Source organism: Schistocerca americana, chromosome 5 (genome assembly GCF_021461395.2).
Source record: "Schistocerca americana isolate TAMUIC-IGC-003095 chromosome 5, iqSchAmer2.1, whole genome shotgun sequence".
NCBI classification, from domain to species: Eukaryota; Metazoa; Arthropoda; class Insecta; order Orthoptera; family Acrididae; genus Schistocerca; species Schistocerca americana.
This window is the reverse complement of record NC_060123.1, coordinates 653,449,149-653,472,530: the sequence shown is the minus strand read 5'-3', so window position 1 is coordinate 653,472,530 and position 23,382 is coordinate 653,449,149. Positions and strand designations below refer to the sequence as shown.

Below are 23,382 nucleotides of genomic sequence, written 5' to 3'. Positions count from 1 at the left end.
TGGAGATTTGTGATACGTTTACTGCAGAAACTGAAGCGCAATTCTGTAGTCTCGTTGTCTACTTTGACAGAAAAAATAATGGAGAGTTAATGAAACTACTGTACATCGACACAGATGTGCGTTTCATTGTTCTTCATTGTTTTTTTTATTTTCTTCCTTGGCGGGCTGCGCTGCACTGTCAAGGTAATCCCCACTCTTTGGCTAAATGGATGTCAGCTGCCGGAGGCCAAATAAATAAATTTTAAAAAATCCCCACCCTTCGACAGCTAACAAGCAAGTCTGTAGAAAACGCAGCTGCAGTCAACAGTTGCTCGCCTTTAGCTAGTCTGTGCTGTCGTGTAGCACAATGTCTTCACTCTTTTATTCGTATTGTTTTGAATCTGCTGTAACTCGTCGAGTTTTGAAGTACAGAAGAACTAGGAGGTTATGGATTCATCCCATAAATAGCGACAGACATTTAGGAGGTTTTTTTTCTTTACATGAAGAACTTAAAAACCATCCTGAAAAATTTTATTCATATTACAGAATGAATCATAATACATTTTAGTATGTGCTGCAGAACATTCAAGACAAAATTTCGAAACAGAACACAAATTTAATTCTAAATACGGTAGATTAAATAAATGAAATAAAAGTAATTTCTCATGTATCATTATAATAAACGTAATTTTTCCTCTCTGATTGTGAAATGTGAGGTAACATCTTAAAATAAAAGACGTGTGCAGTCACACTTGTGATGAAAGCAGAAGGGAGACGTGTGATGCGTGTACTGCAGAAGCTGTAGTGCTGCTCCACAGGCTCGCGCCTGCGGTCGGCTCGCGCCGGCAATATTAAACATTCGAGATGTCGCCGGCTCGGCTCCGGGAGGCTTACGCCGTGTCGGCGCGGCCCGGCCGCCAGTCTGAACACCGCAATTCAAAACCATGTGTTTGATATCAAAGCGGGCGGCGGCCCGGCCAGGCTCGGCTCCGCCCGGCCGGCAGTGTGAACGCAGCCTTAGTATTATCCAAAATCCACTTCCATACTAACAGAAGAGGAACACACACGTTTATGAATGGTGAGTTCCATGTTAGAGAGAAATGGATGTTGTCGAAGTGCTCCTGGTCCCTTCGAAATTTAAGTAATTACAAACGGTCCTTACTCTTTTATTTTGACGTATTCCGTTTAAAATCAGTTGCTTTGAGCAGCGCCAGACTCTACTGATGATCGGCGTGTTGTTCAGCAAATAGTTTTTCTAAATACTCGCTCGAGGAGAATCGAAAGCCACTAGAAGAACAAACACATAATTATATTTCAAGGTAATAAATCGCGACTGGTTGTCGTCTGCGCATTTGTTATAGATCTGGTGTCCCGGTGACTTTCATAGTACGACGATATTTGGAGCGCATAAAATTTGCTATTCAGAGCTGTTTTCCTTTTTCTTGAAAACTGATCTGTTTGCAATAATACCTGAAGAAACAGGCGCTGACGGTAGGAGTGCCTGCTGCTTCTTCTTCTTCTTCTTCTTCTTGTTCTCCTGGAAATCGATTCTCCTGGGAATGGGGTTGTTATTATTCTATGTGACTTTTCGTGGAACAGTTAGCTGCGACCTTTCTTGTATACGTATCAGAACAGCCCGTGGAATAATTTAGGTAGCCAGGAGAAATAGTACTCGGAAAAGAGCAACAGATAGCGGATTCGATTTTGTCCTGGTTCTGCCATAACCTGGCACGGCCGCGATCCCAAGCTCTTGTGGAAGACTGTTCTGTCCTCGGTTAGCATTCCCTTCTTTAAATCCTGACCTATGACCAGTAGCGAGCACGCGATGAGGCAGCCACATCAGTGGGCCGCCGTACTTGACCCTCTTGTAGCACATTAACACTACTAGAGGTGGTTTAATGATGTGTTCTTGCCTTAACTGTCCTGGCCAGACAGCTGTAACAGCAGTGGCACAAAGTGCACAGGATATTTCTTTGTGCTCTGTATTCTGATTTTACATGTCATATGAAACATACACTGTTCGTGAAAAATTAATGGTAAGGAAATGTAATTGTTTCCAGCATTCCTATGTTCTTTCATACAGACTTGAATATAGATGAACGACGCACGAGCAAGTACACGGAGAAAAAAATTCCAACCCACGAAGGAGTTGTGCGAGATACACGAAAGTTGGTAGGCGTGTTTCTACATCTGAAAAATTAGGTCTATTGTAATTTCGCCCCAGTCGCGTAAGAGTGGCACTATGAGGCTGCAAATCAGGTTTACTCTGAATACACGGTGTAACGATCTTAAGCGTTAGTTACCTCTGAAATGGGACGTAGTGAGTTGATGTTAGTCAAGAATGCCTTATGAGGATGAAGTCGCCGTGATCAACAGCTCACTGAGTTTTAACGAGGTCATGCAACATGGCTACGAGAAGCTGGATGTTCCTTCTGCCATACTGCAGACAGACTAAGCAGAAATGTAGCCACTGAACATGATTGCTGGTTGCAGTGTTCTCGGGATGGTTCAGTCGCAAGAAGACCCGGCATCGGACGGCCACGTGGCACATAGGGAAGACCATCGTGATCGGCGCGTAGCTCTGGTGCATCGCACTGTATCTGCAGCAGCAGTTTGAGTAGCAGTTGCCACGAAAGTGACACGACGAACTGTGACAAATCGGATACTTCAAGGATAGCACCGAGCCAGACGCCCTGAAGCGCGCTTTCCACTGACCCCAAATCTACGCCATTTGCGAGTTCCATGGTGCCGAGCGAGAGCTCATGGGTAGGCAAGGTGGAGGCCTGTTGTGTTTTCTGATATAAGCTGGTTCTGCCTCGTTGCCAGTCACGGTCGTTTGTCGGTTAGGACGTGGCCAGGTGAGCGCCTGCAACCAACCTGTCTGCGGCCTAGTAACACCTGGAGTTATGGTCTGTGGGTGCTATCTCGTACCACAGCAGGAACACTCTCGTGGTTAACCCACGCTTCTCGATTGCAAATCTGTACGTCAGTCCGGTGATTCGACCTGTTCTGGTGCCATTCATGAACAGCAACCCAGGGCGTGTTTTCCAACAGGATAATACCGCTGTTATAACCCAACATGCTCTACAGAGTGTCGTCATGTTTCTTTTATCTGCTCAATCACCAGATCTGTCTCCAATCGAGCCCGTATGGGACCTCATCGGACAATCTTCAGCGTCATTCACGACCAGCGTTAATTGTTTCTGTGCTGACCGACCAAGTGCAACAGACACGGTACTCTATCCCACAAACTGATATCCGGCTCATTGTATGCACGTTTACATGCTTGCGTTCAACATTCTGGCGGTTATACAGGTTATTAATGTATTCACATTCGAATGGCTTTTCTCTTGCGTACCTGAATCTGTGAGCTTGCAGCGTTAATCACTTAAATGTGGTACCTAGAAAAAATGTTTTCCCTAACTTTCGTTACTCTATATTAATTATTTCTCGGTAGTGTGATTTTATTCTGTCACTGTATCTTTTATTTTACAGAACGAAACACAAACAAACAATTTTGTATACTATGTACGCTAATCAGTGGTCTATGCAAACTAAAAATTGTACTCTGGATTGCGACGTATATGAACTGTTCTTGTTCGGGTCGTGTAGATAATGTATGTCTATAAAGATCAGGGTCGAAACGCATTTCCAGTCGTGAGAAGTTTGTTTATAAACCTACAATGGTGGTATTGAATAGTATGATGTACAAATTGAGGTGTAAGATTTAAATGCGTGCTTCAGCTGGCATACGGAGAGTCGCTTCGTTGCAACTAGTTTGTCTGCTGTGACCTGGCGATTTAGTGCCGTGAGGTGATCAATACATCAATATCAACTTCCAATACAAATTGGGAACAAAAGGAAGTGATTTCATCGAAATTCATTTGTTTGCATTTCATTATCTTACCGCAGTTTTCGATTATGAACAACACAGAAATGAAATTCGCTGAGATCTATGTTTCAAATGCCGGGTTAAAAGCGGAATAGAAAACGCAATTAAATATTTCATTGTCGGTTCAAAATAGGGGATTTTTTTCTTTATATATTAAATCATTTTTTGGAGTGAATGCATGTTATTTTCATTGTTTCTACATTTTATGCTGTGTTATAAAATTGTATTGTTTCTGGACCCTTAAATTTTTGAGGAAGAATCCTTGTAATACCGGCGTCGCGTTGCGATGAAAGCCGGACGCATATTCATCAGATTCCTCTTAGATGAGGACGTAACAGGCCGTATTCGACAACTAGAGAACCAACACACGAAACCACGCACAGCACCTTCCCTTCAGAGCTCACCTAGTGCCTGGGTTTTCAAAGCTCATACATCGCATCCGCTCAGCAGTTGTGGACATGACTTTCAGAAAGGCCAGATGTCCTGATCTTAACAGATATGATAGTGAAATACAAAACCCATTCGCTTCGGATCGTGTAGTGCGTACTTGATTTTGATGACTAGAACTTTACAGACGGTCAAGATGAGGGCGGTCTTGGATTAGATGAAGAAATCAACAGGATGACGGATAATACAACTAAATATTAGTTTGTTGTCTCCCTGCATTCTCTCCCCAAAAGTGCTTCCTCGATGAACGTGACCTAACGCTTTATTGCTATCTTGAGGTAGGCCTGAGCACGTTATATGGTCGCGCCTGCCACTTATGCTTCGCTGCCAAACACATACATTCGCCCGATTCCGACCCCCACTTCCCCCCCCCTCTCTCTCTCTCTCTCTCTCCTCTCTCTCTCACTCACTCACTCACTCACTCACTACGGTTACATGTGACACAGGTTCCGAGAGACGAAAACCAAATTTCGGAAATCGTACATTTCTCGCTGTTACGTTTACATGTCAAAGTCTGAAGAGGTTTTGTCTAGACTCTTCACTTAGATATTAGAGGCAGACAAATTCATGTTGAGTTTAGGGTATCTAGTTCTCCTTCACTGCACCAGACGTCACTCCATGCAATTCAGTCGAAAGTTTTTAAAAGCAACACATCCCAAGCACGTTCCAAACACTGTTGTATGTTTACATAGAAAAATTCGACTTTGGAAGTGAAAATCCGGTAGCTGGAACCGCATTTCCAGAATCGATATTGGGGTGTTTATATGACCAATCAGGAGCGATACTCGGAAACTGGTTTACGGTTTTGGAAGTCGGCAGAGAAGAACGTAACAGACAACTTCGTTAGACAATTAATACGTAGAACAATGGTTTCTTTACCCCATGAAATTTACCCACGGGAACGGTCAACTCACGTATATTATTATTAGTAGGCATCTAGAAAACGCCATCTTTCAGTGGCTTAATAAAATACGGTTTTCTGCAGCCGAAGATAAAACAGTTTATAACCGTGTATCACTTACTTATTTTCCTATGTGCATATAACACCTAAAAATAATAAAAATAACGCTACCAGAGGACTTAAGTTCCCTATTATTTTAACTCTTCGGAAAGCAGACAGTTTCGTGTTTCGTTATATTAAGCGTTAGTTAAAGCCTTCACATAAAGATCGCATTTTGTCTCCACCTTTCCGGATATTACAACAAATCTGAATGCAATTTGACGGAGTCTCATTAAAAAGTAAGTGTCCACTTTTTCATTTCAGTAAAATCGCTGCTGGCGTACACAGATCGTTCTTTTGTTCGGAAGTCAAGATATGCGGGATAAAGTGTGCACATACTTTTCTCTTCTTCGAAAAATTGTGGATAATATCTTCAACACTTGGTGATGATCACTGCGTTGTTTCATTGCTACTTGTGGCAAATCGAACGTTGACCAGTTAACACTGCCTCTTCACAATAGACTGGTCGAATGCACATTTGTGGTTTACAGTTTTTAGTTCAAGCTGTCATCGTAGTTGCTGCGATGAAGTCGCTTATACGTCAGGAATAAAATAATTTCCGTAACTTTTTGGAAGCAGGGTGTTTATATAGAGTTCAACTCAGAAAAGTCACGAATTTTCTCCCTGAGGAAATAAATTTAGTAACATTTATTGTGCAGCTATAGGTGAGGAGTTTTTTGTGTGACAATAGTCCTTTTTGCATCATCAACATTAACACGTTATTCACATATACCGAAATTGTATATTATTTAAGAAAAGAAAACTTTGTTACTATGTTGGTTCTGATGAAACTGCGTAAATTGCGAGTGTTGCTACGGATACGTGGGCTAGTCATAAAGTTCTGTTTATGACCGAGAAAAAAATCATGCTGCCGTCATGAAACATAGTGATGCAATTAGTCCTCCTCTACGTATTCACTCTAGGGTTCTAAATATTTTTCCAAAAGGTCGATAACTTGGCAGAATACTGAGTGTGGAAGGCTGCGTTTTGACTGTTCACGATATGTGCCCCTGGAATATCAGCTCGTCGTCTTTCTGGAAAATCACCTCGTCGTCTTTTTGGAAATACCTCCCCGCAGCGATTTGTTCAGGCGAGGAAGAGGATGTTGTCACTGGGTGTTTCGCTCGAGTGTACGGCGGGTGAGGAAAAGTTTGATATTCATTTGGCAGGAGCATCTGGACCGTGTCCTGTGCAGAGCAAGCTGGGGCGTTTTCCTGAAGCAAGATCACCCCGTTGGACAGCTTACTGCGATAGCCAACCACAACTTTGTCAGAAACTGCGGTAGTATGTGACCTTTAAATTCCATGGGAGACGTCCCCACAAAAAAGAAGAGCTTCACGTTGCCCAATGACTGTTTGATCTTGACGTTTTTCGGGGTTGTTGAATCCACATGTTTCCACTGTTTGCTCTGCTCCTTTCCCTCGGGGCCTTAGTGAAACACCTAGCACTAAGGAAGTTACATGGACACAGTTGCAACATTTCACTGATGCCTCGGTTCGGCGGGCTTTATTCATGGGTGTGAGCTGTCACGGAATCAACGGTTTGTTATCTTCAAAATGTCGTGCAAGATATTGGAGACTGGCCCATAACTGATTTCCTCTTTTTACAATATCGCCTCGATTTTGATACGCGGCTATTTGACCACTAGGGCCTCTACTCCCATTGTGATTCCCGGTTCTTCACAGTGAAATGGACATCTGTTTCGTTCGTCGCCGTTCAGACTTGCTTGCCCTGAATGGAAGTGTTTGAGACACGCAACCAATGTGTCGTAGAATGGTATATTGCTGTCGTGGACATCCACCAACTAGCGTGGATTGTTGTTGAGTTGTAAAAAAAAAAACTCATTTATCAGTGGACTGCGCCACTTTGTTTTTCCTTCTCTAGCGGAGCGGTGCTAATAGAGTCGTAGAACTATTGTGGACTACGGTAGACTATCGTAAGTAAGCGTTGTTTTGCTAGCAGCTGTGGTGTATTAAGGTCGCACCTCCATTACCTGTATGTTAGGTGTGTTGCATACCTATCGGGCGTTACATAATAACGATCTCTTTCTTTCTGTAAGTGATCAGTGTCTTACTCGACTCCTTAAATTTTGGGAGTGGTGAACCGTCTAGGAACTGAGTGACGATATAAAGGGCCTGGTAAACTAGGGAATGTTTTTGTTCTACATAATTATCCTCTTGTGCACTACTTACAAATAAAGAGCATTCATAGAAATAATGAAACTGTTACGGTTAAAGTCAGCTTTTATTCGAGAATTGTTGATTTGAAACGTGAAACAGAGAGATGTTACAGATTTATCATATAGCGCTACAAAATACAACCCCCCCCCCCCCCCCAGAAAAAGAAACTGGTAAAATGAAAACACGCAAAACAAAAATATAGCAGACATCGCTTCAATACGTCGACGAATATATTCAAGGGGGGTAGGACGTCAAACGGGCCGACTTGGAGCAGGAGAGGCACCACAGGACATTTTAATTTCCACTGTCTATACTTAAATTCATAAAACTTTGTCAGCATGACCAGGAAGGATTCAGAATTCACACTCTTAGCAGTGGAACTTCGAAAATAATAACGAAATAATTTTTTTTTACATGTGAAATTTCATCATTTTTTCACTTATTAATGGCAGCATTTATTGCTATAGGTACACTTTTCTTCATAAGTAAGAGAGACCCTTCGATGAATTTTTCACAGCGTACAAACCATACTTAAAGGTGTATGAAACTCTAAAATTTTCCAAATCTATTAAAAACTGTGGCTAACATTGAGGTAAATAACTATAAAATTTGTGTTTTTTCTAATCATGAAGTTTGAAATATAACAGCTCATTCGTTTTTTCATAAATTAAATAAATTCTAGAGTTTCATACACCTATAAGTATAGTATGTATGCTGTGCAAAATTCATCGAAGAATCTCTCTAACTTATGAAGATAAGTGTACCTATAGCAACAAATGCAGCCATTAGTAAGTGAAAAAATCACCTTCCTGGTGATGCTGACAAAGTTTTATGAATTTATTTGTAAAAGTGTAGACACTGGAAATTAAAATGTCCTGAGATGCCTCTCCTGCTCCTACCCCCCTTAAAACATGTTTCTGTTATTCATACAGGACTTTCGCATTTATCAATAAAATAGGAAACTCTTGCCTTTGATCATTATGAAGAACGCTCTATTGAGTACAAAATAGCAACAATAATTATTGATATTTTGTATATTTGTATATGTGAACTGTACTTGCATCAAAAGTAATTTTTTGGATACATAAAGGGGCGGAAGTTAGTCGATCAACTAACTTCTAGTAGAGTAACACTGAATGATGTACGGTTCTAATTAGGGCTAAAACAAACAAACAAACAAACAAGCGAACAGACAAAACTTGTCGTCGGTTCCCTTTCTCTCTTACACATTTCATTTATGCTTCTTTTCCTACGAATGCTACCAGTACTACCGGTAACACTGCTATTCACTACGTCAAGTATGTAATGTACCGAAACTACTGACCCATAGTTTCGGCGGAGCCCAACTCTAGGCAGTATAAATAACGGTAACGCGGGGATTTCAGCGTGTACCATGACTGTAGACAAATGAAAACTTAACTATGCAGTTTTTGTTCTTTCGAGGTGACGATTAAAGCTTTATGACTACGCTCGGTATGTGTGTGTGTATATGTGTGTGTGTGTGTGTGTGTGCGCATAAGCGACCAGTGGTGGCGCCGTTGCACCGTGTTTGCTGACGAGCGGTGTTTTGCCGGCAGGCACGTACCAGGGGCAGTGGCTGCGCGGCATGCGCCACGGCTACGGGGTGCGCGCGTCGGCGCCGTTCGGCCTGGCGTCGCACTACCGGCCGGGCTCGCGCGCCGTGCGCGCCTCCATGACGTCGCTGCGCTCGTCGGAGCCGGCGGCGGCGGACGTGGCGGCGGCGGCGGCGGCGGAGCGAGACCGCCGCCTCGACGACTCGCGCGGCGGCTTCGTGCTGAAGGCGCGCTCCGACGACCAGCCGGCGCGCCGCGGCTCGCTCACCGACAAGTCCTCCAAGGGCCTGCGCAAGGTCATCTCGGTAAGCGCCTCTGCTGACCCTCACCAATAGAGGGAGAGCAGTTAGCAGCAGCAGCAGCAGCAGAGTGGGGTGTTCACAAGAACTCACTGACTTCGACGAACGTAGACTGAAGACACAAAGGAAGACATTAGCTGCCAGTGGCCATTGATTTATAACAATGGGGCAAGCTGAAAATTTATACCGGACCTGGGTTCGAACCCGAGTCTCCTGCTTATTAGGCACATGTGCTGACTATTACGCCATCCTGACACAGTGGTTACCACAACCGCACACACTACTCTAGCACGCTTCCCGTAAGACCAAAATGCTCAGCTATATCACACTCTAGCGATGCAGTGCCTCTGCTCGTTAGTCTCATCTCATTCCTTGTGGCATCTCGCCGATTCTCGTAAGAGCTCGAGCTTGGTGTGAATCTGCACTGAAGGGGCCATTGGCCGTCATCGCCTTAATTACATATGTCGTATCCGTCCTCTGGAACATCTCTTACAGAAGATATACCACTCTGAATCTGCACCCACTATGGATCAAGACACAAAGGAAAGATGCAGCGAGTAGTGATGCTAATGAGCAGAGGCACTACATCTGTAGTGTGTGGTATGAGTTGAAAATTCGGATCTGACAAGAGGCATGCTTGGGTAGTCCATCGGTTGTCGTAACCACAGTGTCCAGATGGCACAGCAGTCAGCGCATCTACCAAGTAAGCAGGAGACCCGCTTTCGAATCCCAGTCCAGCACACATTTTCGACTGTCACTATTAATAAAAATCGGTGCCCACTGGCTGCTAATGTCTTTAATTCCTTTATGTTTTGATTCGTAGTAGCTGCAGTATCAAAATTGTGTCTATTCTTTCAGTCATGACCGAAAGAGTACACACTATATATATAAATTCAGGAGATGACAGCCAGTGATCGCTTCAGTGCAGATGCACGCCAAGCTCGTAAGCTCATGAGAATCGGCGAGATGCCGCGAGTGATAACGCTAATGAGCAGGGGCACTACATCAACGGTGTGTGGTGTAAGTTGAGATTTGGATCCGATGGGAGGTGAGCAACCGTGTGGTTGTGACGACGACTGTGTTCAGATAGCATAGTGGTCAGCGCATCTGACAAGTGAGCAAGATACCCAGATTTGAATCCTGACTCATGACAATCCGAAAGAACAGACACCACATATAGAACATGGTCTAGTCACTAGATCTTACCCAAATAAGAATAAGAAATCCATGAGGGGCTTATCACCCCATATAAGGCTGCCCAAGTCGACTGTCATCTGATTGTGACGTGGACATGAGAAGGAACAACTACAACTCTACCTAGATCACGCAGACGTCGTGTACTGGCAGACAGCGACCTTTGAGCATTGTGAAGATTGAAAATCTTCCGCTGATTTCAAGCGATTTTCTAAGTGCTACCAGCAGTCCAGCTACCACAATGACTATGCATCGGGAGATAAAAAGGAATGGGGTACAATGTTCGAACAGTTCCTCTGAAGGATGTAAACACTTTACTGTTTATTCCGTACGATAGAGGAACAGTTTGGAGAGGATGACTGTATGAGCATTACAACCCAACCTGTCATAAGACAACATCCATGAGGCAGTTGTTCGTTGAGAATAACATTCGTGAAATTGACCTGAACCCAACGGAACACCTTTGGTATGAGTTAATAAGTTGACTTCACTCCAGTCCTCGACGTTTGACATCAGAACCTTCTCTGGTTACGGCTGTCGGGCAAGAAAAGGCCACCATCCCTCCACACACATTCAGACAACTCATTGATAGTCTTTGCTATATGGATCAAGCCGTCATAAAGCCGAAGGGCGGACATACCCCGTATTAATGTCCACTAATGCTTATTGACATTAACGGTCTGAAAGTAAGGTAAATTAGAATGCTAGTGGTGCTTTTTTTGCGGAATTCTAGTGCGAGTCGTTTAAGAGATATCGTATTTTGAAAAGTTCCCACACCGACTCTTGTCCAATACCTGTGGTAGCACACGCTAAAGAACAAAACAAGTACATACACTAGTTATGTGGATTCTGATCAGTAACGAGGCAATTGACCATCACAGTGTGTGTTCAAAATGACCACCGGCAGCGGAAATACACGCTTCCAGATTGGTATGGAACGACTGCAGCATACGTGCTAGCATTTCAGCGGAGATGTCAGAGCAGGACTCAGTTTTACGTCGTTGCACATAACCGGGTGTAGTTGGTATGTCCTTTGTAGACAGCGTCTTTCAGCTTTCTCCACAGGAAAAAGTCTACAGGCGTCAAACCCGGTCAAGGTACAGGCCCTCTGCGTCCAATCCAAGCTATGGAAACAGTTCGTGAAGTACTTCGTGCGCTGTAGGTTGGACAGTCATCATTTTGGTGTGATTGCGTCGTCCTTGTCTGCAGAGGAACGTTTTCCAGCAGCCCTGTTAGGAGGCTGGGATACGTGTGCACGTTCGGTAGTCCGTCTATGGAAAACGGGCGTATGAGCTGATGGTTGCCTGTCCCATACCACATGTTTACACTCCGTGCACGCTGACGTTCCACCCGACGAAGCCAATGGGCATTGTCAACAGACCAACAGTGCATTGTTATGCGGTATGTTTGGCCATGATCGGTAAATGTGGCTTCCTCATTTAACAAGATACGTCATACAGCTGGAGTATCCTGTCTTAATGTTCCATGCACAGAAGTTAACACGATTTTCAAATCCTAATGGAGAGATATGTGACAGGAATGACACCTATGTCGATGGAGATTCTGTAGAACACTTGTCTGACTCATGCGTTCCTCTTGTGATTAAGCGGGAGCTAACGTGTGAATCAAATGCAACAGCAGCAAGAACATTATTTTTCCTCTCTTCTGTTGTGATTTGTTTCCCTCTATTACGTTGTCTAGGTGTTACAGTACCACTTTCACGTAAAAGTATCAGAAAGATTTCCGCTTATAACTTTTGACTCGTTCGTTTCCTCACCAGGAACCCTTAACTCAGATTGATACATTTACCCTTGTCTATCATCCCTGAAAGTTTGTAACAACATCACGGAATCACCCTGCATACACGAGTGACGTTCTACAAGAAATGTAACACTTTTTTCCTCGCCCAATTGCAGTTGAAAAAATTCAGAATTTGGTGTGGGTCAACATGCGATATTCACGTTTCACCCCTTCAGTTTCATGAAGTTTCCGTAGCGTTGAAAATGCAGTGTGTAACGGAGGTGCGTACACACTGGAAAACCAGACCATAGCAGATATTCATAGGCCCTAGCGGAATGTGTACAGAGATCTGGCAGTCTGGCAGTGGACAAAGGCACGGTGAGTCGTTGGGCGAGGCCTCTGTCATCATTGCAACAAGGTCGCGCAAACCTGTCCGATCCCCCGCGTGCCGGCCCGCCTCAAACAGCTCTGACTCCTGCAATGAAGAAACGACTTCAGCATGTTCTTCGCCGTAGAAATGCAAACGAACTTCTCCGTGACAACGCAAGGTGTCAAACACGTCTGTGCTCCCCAGAGGAGCTCACGAAATGTCATTAGACTGTTCTTCCTCATCCAGCCGTACAGCTCGGATGTCGCACATTCAGACTTCCACCTGTTTGACCCAATGAAGGATGCACTCCGCGGGGAACAGTACGTGGTTGTTAGGGAGGTTATTGATGCAGCAAGATGTTGACTCCGACGTCGAAAAGTAGTGTGTCACCATTCAGGAAAACAGGATCTCCCAGAAAGATGGTGTAAGGCTGCCGTATTTAACGTAGATTATGTTGAAAAACAGTATTTTGCAGCTAAAAGAGTAGGGAATAATATAATGTACTGGAATCCTGAATAAAACCAACCTGATTTCAGAAAAAAGTGTTGCATTACTTATTGAACGCCCTTCGTACATAAATTTTCGGGCGACGGCGTCCATAATTTCGACGTTCTGTAGTGTCATTGGATGATGTTTCCAGACACAGATTCCTATCCCCATTTTGCTCCTCAAGACACCTTCTACATCACGTCGAAGTTTGGCGGCATAAATTTGAATCACCCTGTAGATTTTTAATTCCTTTCCATATTTTACTCTCTGATTATCAAGTAATATTCCTTTCCTCGTTACTCGGTTTTTATTTCTGCTGAGAGTATGGTTTTACCTTCCGTTGCGCCTGACTGCGAACGATGGTGGTCATTCCGACACATGCACAACAGCGCATGACTCTCAGCATGACAACCATTGTTACGGCTTCCCTCGACGCGACAGCAGGGAGTGGGGGAGGGAGGGAGGCGCCGTCAGTGGTGCTCACTGGCCACAGTGCAACACCTCATTCCTTGGCCGTGGTTGTGTACTCTTCCCCTGGCCGTTGTCTGCGACAGGGTCGGTTCTGGGGAAGGAGGGTTTCTTCAGCCTGGAGCTAATGGGCCGGTCTTCCCCTAATTCTCCTAACTGGGTCGTGGCCAGAACCTACAGTACATGGCTTTCTCACAGGGTAAGTTATAATGGGGTATTTCCAGAAAGCCTACGTAGCTTTCCAAAGTCCGTTCCCGTGCACGAACATCGAATTGTGATTAGACACTGTAGTTGTTCGGCAGAAAGAGGCCTCAGAGCAAAATGTGGAGCTGTTAGTGAGCTGGAGATGGTGTTCTATAAAATAAAATTGACTTGGCTAGGCTAAATCAGTGCCAATAAATTTCATTTGTGTTTATACAAAGATATGCTAGTGGCCAGTTGGATGTGGCGTGTGAACCCTTGGCGGAATACACTAGTCATCACTGGGTGCAGATACGAAGGGGCATGTTATCAGCACACCGCTCTCCCGACCGTTGTCAGTTTTGGTGACCAGAGCCGCTACTTCTCAGTCAAGTAGCTCCTCAGTTGGCTTCACAACGCCCAGTAGCCAACAGCGCTCAGCAGACCCGGACGCTCCCCCATTCAAATGCTAGCCAAGCCCAACTGCGCTTAATTTCATCGATCAGGCGGGAACCGGGGTACCACTGCGCCAAAGGCGTTGTCTCAGTTGCTGGAGGGTCTTGATTATTGACACTGGAGTTGTGCGAAGATTGACACTGTCTCATGGATCAATTAGATTGATTCTACAGTTCAACAGAGAAAAGGATTAATCCTGATCCGCCAATAAACGTTTCCAATTAAGTCTGCCTTCCAGTACGTCGCGTAATTTGTCTCACGCGCACTACATGGCCAAGAGAACGTGCACTCTGGCAGTGGACTCGAATATTACTTCGCGCGATGCAACGGAAGCTCCGAGCACGGATGAAAGCAGTGTTCCAAGAGCAGTCGTCTTATCAGACGAGTTCCGGTTCTCTATGCACCAGCGCAATGGACTTAGTTGTGCGTGCAGGATCTGAGGACAGAAAACATTTCCATATTGCATTCGTCTTTCTCATACGGGTCCAGCACATGTCATGATGGCATGAAGTGTTACTGAGTGTACAACACGATCACTTCTGGTTCGCATAGCAGTTCTGACGCGATACGGCCGATCGCTGTGACCTGTCTTCGTGGGCTTCGTCTTTCAACAAGACAACGCAAGACCATATGTTTCCTGTCCTGTCCTGACTACCTCTATACAGAGGGTGTTCGGCTATTGGCCTGACCAAAACGTCCCCAAGATCCCTCACCCATTGAAAATATGTGGTCAAGAGTTACTGAGTGACTAGCATTCCACTACTTGTCAACTACTGTGACTGATGAACTCTGGTACAGAGCTGAAGCAACAGGGAATGACATACCCATATCTCTTATCCAAGCTCAATTCAACCCTATCTCCAGCCATATCAAAGCCATTGTTGCTGCCAGAAGTTGTAATATTGCATACTGAATTTTGTACACCGTTTACCTCCAAATAAATACTCTTCATGCTTCGCTGTATATTCACAATAGCTTAAGTTTAGATATTTCGTATCCTTCCAGGAGCTGGGATCTTTAATGGACAGCTGTGATTGTATCTGCCTGTAGTTTCAGATTACAATCACAATTCTGATTAAATTTGATTATTACTGGCATCTTGTGACGCCTAAAATAGTCCCATCTCAGAGTACGATACATTTGTTCACATTTGCCATATTATTTTCGAAGAGCGGTAGAAGCATATTCATGGTGATCCTGGCTCATTTTGTATTTAAACTCTGTATTGAACCTTATTGGTTCCACTGATGTCTAATACATGTTCTAGTGCGGGTTGCCAATATACCAGGGGCAAACGCTTGAGGCCACAAGCTAGGCGCCATCATCGATGATGTTATCATCATCATGTGATAAGCCACACTTCCTTTCAATGACTTTATCATGATCCTCCCCGCCCCACTCTCCCTGCTCCTTTCCGTTCCCCTTCAATCCCCACTCCTCCAATCAGAGCCTATCATTTTACCCGTCATTAAAGCGAAACAGCCAAGTAGTACTTTGTATTTTAAGAACCGTTTAAATGAAACAGCGGTTCACAATCTTGACGATTCCAAATGATCTGAATTGTTTGCAAAATGTTCGTATGTATTTATCCACATAATTTTGTAAAGGGTTTATCTGGCAGCATTTTCACCTTTAAAATACATCAGCAAAACACACACACACACACACACACACACACACACACGTGCATACATATATCAAATTGATATCTCCAGTATCAATGTGGATTCTCAAAGTAAATGCCCCAGAGTTACTTTCATACCTAGATTCTTGCAAAGCACATGCGGCTAAAGAAATAACATCCTCAGCAGGTAGGTGACATTCTAGTTGTAAACTTATATGAGACTATGTACCATAACGAACCTAACCAACGCCCGCATCTCGTGGTCGTGCGGTAGCGTTCTCGCTTCCCACGCCCGGGTTCCCGGGTTCGATTCCCGGCGGGGTCAGGGGTTTTCTCTGCCTCGTGATGGCTGGGTGTTGTGTGCTGTCCTTAGGTTAGTTAGGTTTAAGTAGTTCTAAGTTCTAGGGGACTGATGACCATAGATGTTAGGTCCCATAGTGCTCAGAGCCATTTGAACCATTTGAACCTAACCAAGCCTATAACTGCACAAACATATGTTGTCTAAAACACTACGTTAAGCACCCAAGCGCATTAACAAATGGGCAGTCTGAATTACTGACAGCTTTTGGAAGAATGCAATATTTACACTACTGGTGTAAGACAAAATGTATCCTCAATTAAGTATTTCCACGTCTAAATTGTTTTTTGATGTTTTTGCAGTGTCTCACTGTTAATTTAACATCTAAAATGTTTGCAAAACTAAGTCGGCAACACAGTGTTTATGTCAGCTTGTAAAGAAAACAGCTGAAGATTTTACGGGTTTGTCAGTAATATTTCGTCTTAGGGAGCGTCAGTTCAGGGGCGAAGAAGATGATGCATCATGTTCTACACTAGAAAAATATAATCGAAGATACTGATTGGAAATTACTGCTTCTCATTGCAATTAATTTAGGCCTACGAGAGATTATACACCAAAACAGCTTATGAGGAAAGGTGCAACATTTATCAATCCGAACTATGGTGCAAAGGCTCTCAAAAACTTTATCGGACAGTATTTCCCTTAATCAACTATTAAATAACACGAAAACTTCAATCGTAATGCTCCAAAACACATGTAAAAACACAGAACATAGCCAGAGACAAAAAAACTGTACAAGCACCGCTATACAATGGGAGAAGTGTTACTTAAACTGCGTATTTTCGTAATACACAAAAATATGTTCAGAAAACGAAACATTTACGCACAATAAGGCCAAAGTAGTGGAACAAGACACAGATGGAAGGTCGATATCACAAAACAACCTTTGCACGAAAATAAATTTACTTATGAAAATAAGTATCAATTTCAAGTGAAACACACACACACACACACACACACGTGGTATTATAATACACAAGTAAAATTACTGATCTGTAATCGCAAACAAAGATTCAAACTTTCCACCAGTATAAAATTGTGTTATTGCTCAAAATACAGTATATAAGATTTCGCGCAAAAAGCATACATGGCATTACAGTCGTAACCTAATTGTTCTACGGTTCATGGCTTGTATATTGGCACTACTGATAAAACTTACAGTTTAAGCAGTATTTGTCGATGACCAAAGTTCAGTATCTGCACCACACTTCACAAACGCAATGGACCCTCAAATTTAAATATTTCCACATGTAAACTGTCAGTATTATTTATCAAAACACACCTCTTTCTTATAGGCATCACTGAACAAAGTTACTGGTTAGTCGATGAGAATAATTCGACATTTGTACCATGCATTAAAAAAACCAAATTCCGTGAAAACTGGTTATCTAACATTAAGAAACACACAGAGGCATTGCTTTTGATCTAACTTACGGCCTAAGGTGCACTTGTTGATGAGAATTTTCAGAGTAACGAATATTATTTTGACATGCAATGTCAGAAACACCTGTGAAACTGACGTCAAAGCCAGCTGAACGTTGTAGTGATCCCATGCTTGAGTATTAACTTCATTCCGCAGTTCAAAACATTTGTCAGTTTGCGCTATCTTAAAACGAAAATTACTCGACTCTTCGGTGAAGTACATACAAAACAGCAGTAATACAACTCAGAAAAGTTAGAAATGAGGCTCACTGTGCTTTCAGTTACCACATTTCAAGGCCGGAAACCGAATGACACTTCAATGAAATAGCATAGTGAACAGCAGTCATACATATTCATACGAGTACGAAACGAGGGTTGCTATGCTTTCATTTACGCATTTTCGACGTCGTCCAAACATTATAGTGACTCCATGCATGGATAGTTTACTTTATCTTGCAGTACAAATCGTTACTATCTTATATTCGTAATGCCAAGCATTACACTAACCCTTTTAACTTGTCGACAGGAATTAACAAAGTAAACATTGCTATCATGTTATCCCCACATCTAAAATTTTCAATAATTCAGATAAAAACCAATATCAAAGTCAGTCAAACATTATAGTGACCCCCATGCTAGGGTATTAAATCGATATTGCAGTTAAAAACATTTGTTATCTTCTGCTGTCATACAGTGAAAACTACTTGACATTTCGCTGAAATAGCACACTGTTCCCTAGTAACACATATTCAAATATATAAGAAGCAAGTGTTGTTATAATTTCAGTAGCCACATTCAAAGTCATTCAGACATTAGTGACCCCATGCTAGAGCGTCAACTTTACCTTGCAGTTCAAAATGTTTGACGCCTTCTGCTGGTCATGCTGACATATGCCGTCACACAGTGGAGACTACTTTGGCGGGGTAGCAAACTGAACAGTAGTAATACGCATTTCTACAAGCAAGAAACGAGGGTTGCTATGCTTTCGGCTACCCACTTTCCAAGAGCTGTAGTTAGAAACATGTTTAGCCAATACTTTATAAAATTTTATTCATGTTTCTTTCTGCAGTGTGTTGCCTAGTGTTCTTTGTCTTGTACCACACATCTGAAATTTATTTAATTTAATTAGTGAGTAATTTTCAAGGTGGTGCGTACAACACAGCCTAAGAGGTTAGAATGGGAAACTTCTTCTAAAACATGGCCATTTAGCATTTTTTGTAACGTATGTGTTCTTTTCCTTTGGAAGTCATAATATTATCCTTTGTCAAAAATATTAGAACTGTGGTTCTCGCGTATCTGGTCTAGGCAGGGAGCGCTTTGCAGATAGTCCTCACTCCTTTGTAGTACTGTGTGGTGATCAGCGAAAATCATGGTATTTATCCAGATATCTGGTCCTAGTTTAGTGCCTCGGTTGACCTTTCGTTTCCATTGTCTAACAGTATCATCAGTGTAGCTATTGAAAATTGTGGGAGATAAGCTCCACCCATGTCTATTAACTCTTATGATTTCAGTCTTGTCGGTATCTACGTTTATTACGATTTTTGTTTCTTGACATGCAGTTTTAATGACGTGTACTAGGGGTTTGGTATATCCTCATATTTCCAAACACTCCATAAAAATATAATACGCCGGTTGACCCGGTTGAAAGCTTTATCGTAACTTATGTATTTCCACAATAAACTTCTTTTTCCTGGGACTTGTCTTAATACAGTAATACTGAGTGTTTCAAAATGAATATCAGGGTTTTGAGGCTTTCCAGCATTTATTACATTCAACTTGCAATAATAAATAGTACATCAAAAGAAAGAGTAACTCAAACAGTTTCGTTTGTTTATCTGTGAGCAAGTGCATGTAGTGCTTCCTGTGGATTCCATTAGAATGCGATAGTAACAAAGATGGCGCCTATTAAACTCAAAGCTTTTTGTGTTCTACAGTTTGCAGGGACCGAATCTGTTGTTACAGTGCAACATGTACTCCGTATTAAGTTCCGTTGTAATCTTCCAGATGGTAATAATGTCAGTAGATGGTATCATCAGTTTCAAGGCACCGGCTGTGTTTGCACAATGGGACGGTCAAGAGTGACTGAAGAATGTATTGAACGAGCCTAGCCCCAAGAAATCAGTTCAGAAGGCTAGTAATGAATTAGCAATTGCAGTGATGTCTGTGTGAATGATTTTTAAGGAAGCGTTTACAACTATGTCCTTATCATTTGCAGTTGTTACAAGCTCTAAAGCCTACATTTTACAGTTTACGTGCCAACTTTGCAAGGGAGAAATGTTGCTGGATAACAATGAAGATTTTCTGGATCGCGTTTTCTTCAGTGATGAATCGACGCCACACTATGTGGAAATGTGAACATACATGATGTGCGCATCTCGTGGGGCAGGAGATAATACAGTTGCAACGAGGCTCCCTTAAAGCGAATATTTTTTGTGCCACATCCCACAAAAAAAATTTTGTACTTTTCTCTTTCGGTGAAGCAACTGCAACTGATGTTTCTTTTAATGACGCACTAGAACTATGATTCTTTCGTCAGTTGGAAGCAGCTGTACCACAGAATTATATTTGGCAGCAAGATGGTGAGCCGCCTCACTGGTTTAACTCAGTATCGGCTAAACAACGTTGTGTTCGACCTCTGGACTGGCCGCAAGGGTCCGATTGATAAAGCTTCTTTCGCATGGCCTCCACGTTCACCCGATATGACGCCATGTGTTTCTTACGTATGGGGGTTCATAAAGAATGACGTGTATGTGCCCCCGCACCAGATGACTTAAAGAAGGACTGAAGCGGTTGTTGCAACAATTATTTTGTACCCACTGAGCAAGGTTGGGGAAGAACTCGCCTATCGACTCAGTGTGTGTCGTGAGACGAATGGTGCTCACATTGAACATTTTAAGAAAAGCTGTTGGAGTTGCTCTTTCATTTGATGTGTTATTTATGATTTTGTGAATGTAATAAATGCTACAAAGCATTAAAACCCCGATATTCATTTCGAAACACCCGCTATTATTGCTACAAGGTCCTCCTTTCCAAAACTCAATTTGCTCTTCTAATAGTAGTGATTCAGCTGTCTTTTAAGACTGTTGTTCATTCTCAAGACGACTTATTGATCGGTATTTGTCGCAATTACTATTCTTATTAAACTTGTATTATTTCAGCCGTTGTCCATGAGTTACCTTCTTTTTCCAGCAAGTATGCACAGCTCCTACCGTTACCGTTTATTACCGTGAAATATGCGCATAAAATATTTGAGTGGCTAATTCGGTTTCGATTTACAAGTCATTTACAATAGCTGAGGACTGTTGATTCGCCTGAGACTGTGCCAAGTCTTGTTCAAGGGACACCATATATGCGAGACTCCGATCACTACATGGACAGCCTGTAAAAGTACGATAAAATTCAGTTATGAGCCACAGCCATTCTGACTGATAGTATACAGAACTCGTAGACCGACAGTTACACCGTTTCATGATCTTTTCTCTGGTTCAGTAATTAGGTGGGGGCTTTCTAACCGCCGTAAGACCACATGGGTCGACATTTCCGAACCGTCGGTCCGTAGTTACGTATCTCTGAGGCCTCCCACAGCTTGTCAGCCTAAGGACAGTCAACTCGTATTAAATGTCTGCGCCATACTGTGTTTAATCTATTTAAGTTCTGTGCATATGAGGCCGAAGTACCAGCTCATGTACATACATTTTTCGAAAGAACCGCAGGTTCTATGTAAACCACAGGAACCTCCTACTGGAGTAGTTGCAAGGAAAGTTTTTGACGTCCAGCCGATAAGGATTAGAGAACAGCTTAGCTCGGATTGGAGAAGGATACGGAAGGAAATCTGCCGAGTCCTTTTCAGTCACTTCAGCATCAAGTGACGTAGGGAAACTATGGAAAACATAAATATGGTTCACTGAGGGGGGATCTGAACCACAGTTCTCCTGAGTGTGAGTCCAGTGTCTCATGATTGCGCCACTGCACTCCGTTCGAATCCAACCACTCAACTATGGCGTCATGCAAGTGCGATTGTTTAGCAGATCATGGGACTAAAAAAGCATTGCGCAGTCATGCTCCTTAGGCGGTCCGTTCCCTCATGGCACTTGGTTAATCACTCTCCTGACTGATCTGTTACAGTCCGACACGGATTCCTATCCTGTGCCAACCCGTTCATTTCAGAGCAGCACTGCACCCAACAACTTAAATCATTTGTACGATAAGTTCCAGTCTCTGTCTTCTCTTACAGCTCCCTCAAGTGTGATGGAAGCTATTCCTTGATGTCTTAACACATGTGCTATCATCCTACCCCTTCTCTTCAGTGTTTTGCAAGTCTTCCTCTCCTCGCCGATTCCGCGGAGAACCTCCTCATTCCTTATCTTATCAGTGCACCAAATTCTCAGCATCCTTCTGTAGCTCCACATATCAAACGCCTCGACTCTTTTCGTGTTGCCAATGTCTTCTTATCTGCTCCTTGCTTCTTCCGTGTTATTTTGCTTTCAAGGTAGCAAATTTCCTGCATTTCGCCTACTTCGTGGTCTCCGCTATTGATGTTAAGTTGATAGTTAACATCATTTCTGGTAGTCCTCATTACTTTTTAGTTCTTCGATTTACTCTCAGTCCATTGTGGTAGCTCATCAGACTATTCATTGTACTCAAGAGGCCCTGCAGTTCTTCCTCACTTTCACTGAGAACAGCAACATCTTCAGTGAATATTATCATTCATATACTTCCACCCCGTATTTTAAACCCACTTCTAAACCTTTCTGTTAGTTTCCTCATCGTGTCTTCATTGTACACTCATAACACTACGGGAGAAAGACTGTATCCTTGCTGTACAGACTGTATTCTTGCCGCACGCCCTTTTCAATACCAGCACTTAGTTCTTGTGTAACTTATATTATGTATACAGAGTGATCACTAATATAACGAGAAACTGCAGGGACGGATTTCTGACTGGAAATCGAGGAAAAAAGATCCTCTGAACATGTGCCAACTCCCTGCACGTTCATGTGTTTGAAAGGGTCTCCGATCACACAGACACACAAAAAGGGCTTGAAATATTGTGTAATGTGTATTGTGTAATGAGGGTACTTGTTTGGGTGTAGGCGTGCTGCCTGTCGACCGTTTCCATGCGCTTGGCGGGACACAAATACCATCCTGGCTTGTTCCTACCATGAGTACCGTACCATTCTGCTGCTTACAGCACGCTTCTCCAATCACACAGCGTGCAGCGCAGAAAGAACACACAGTTTGTGGTCAGGGGAACTTTCATTCGTCAGCGCCATCTACCGTGGCAACGATGCATTTCTGGACACATGTTCATAGCACCTTTTTTTTCATCAATTCCCAGTCAAGAATCCGTCCCTGTAGTTTGTCGGTTTTATTAATTTTCACCCTGTATAGTTATGGAAGCGATGTAAAACATCTTTCCTTATAGCTGATACGTATTTTCCCGAGAATTTCGAACATCTTGCACCATTTTTATTTACGAGGACTTTTTCTAGCTCGACGAACCCTATTGATTTTTCTTGTTTCCATTATCAAGGGCAATGTAAAAACTGTCGTTCTGGTACCCTTACCTTTAAGTTAATCAAACTATCAACTAATAAATTCCCAGTTTTCTTTTCTATTCTTCTGTATATTATTCTTGCTAACAAATTGGATGCATTAGGTTTCAACTAGATTGCGTGATGGTTCCCTCACTGTCTGAATACCTGCAGAC

General features: G+C 42.9%; 1 protein-coding gene across 1 annotated transcript in view; it reads left to right on the top strand.

The window, feature by feature from the left end:
• LOC124615806 (junctophilin-1) overlaps positions 1–23,382 on the top strand; it is an 873,471-nt gene that overhangs the window by 561,459 nt on the left and 288,630 nt on the right. The window contains exon 3 of the mRNA XM_047143946.1: positions 9,076–9,377. Within this exon, the coding sequence (XP_046999902.1) occupies positions 9,076–9,377 (302 nt within the window). The remainder of the gene's footprint in view (positions 1–9,075; positions 9,378–23,382) is intronic.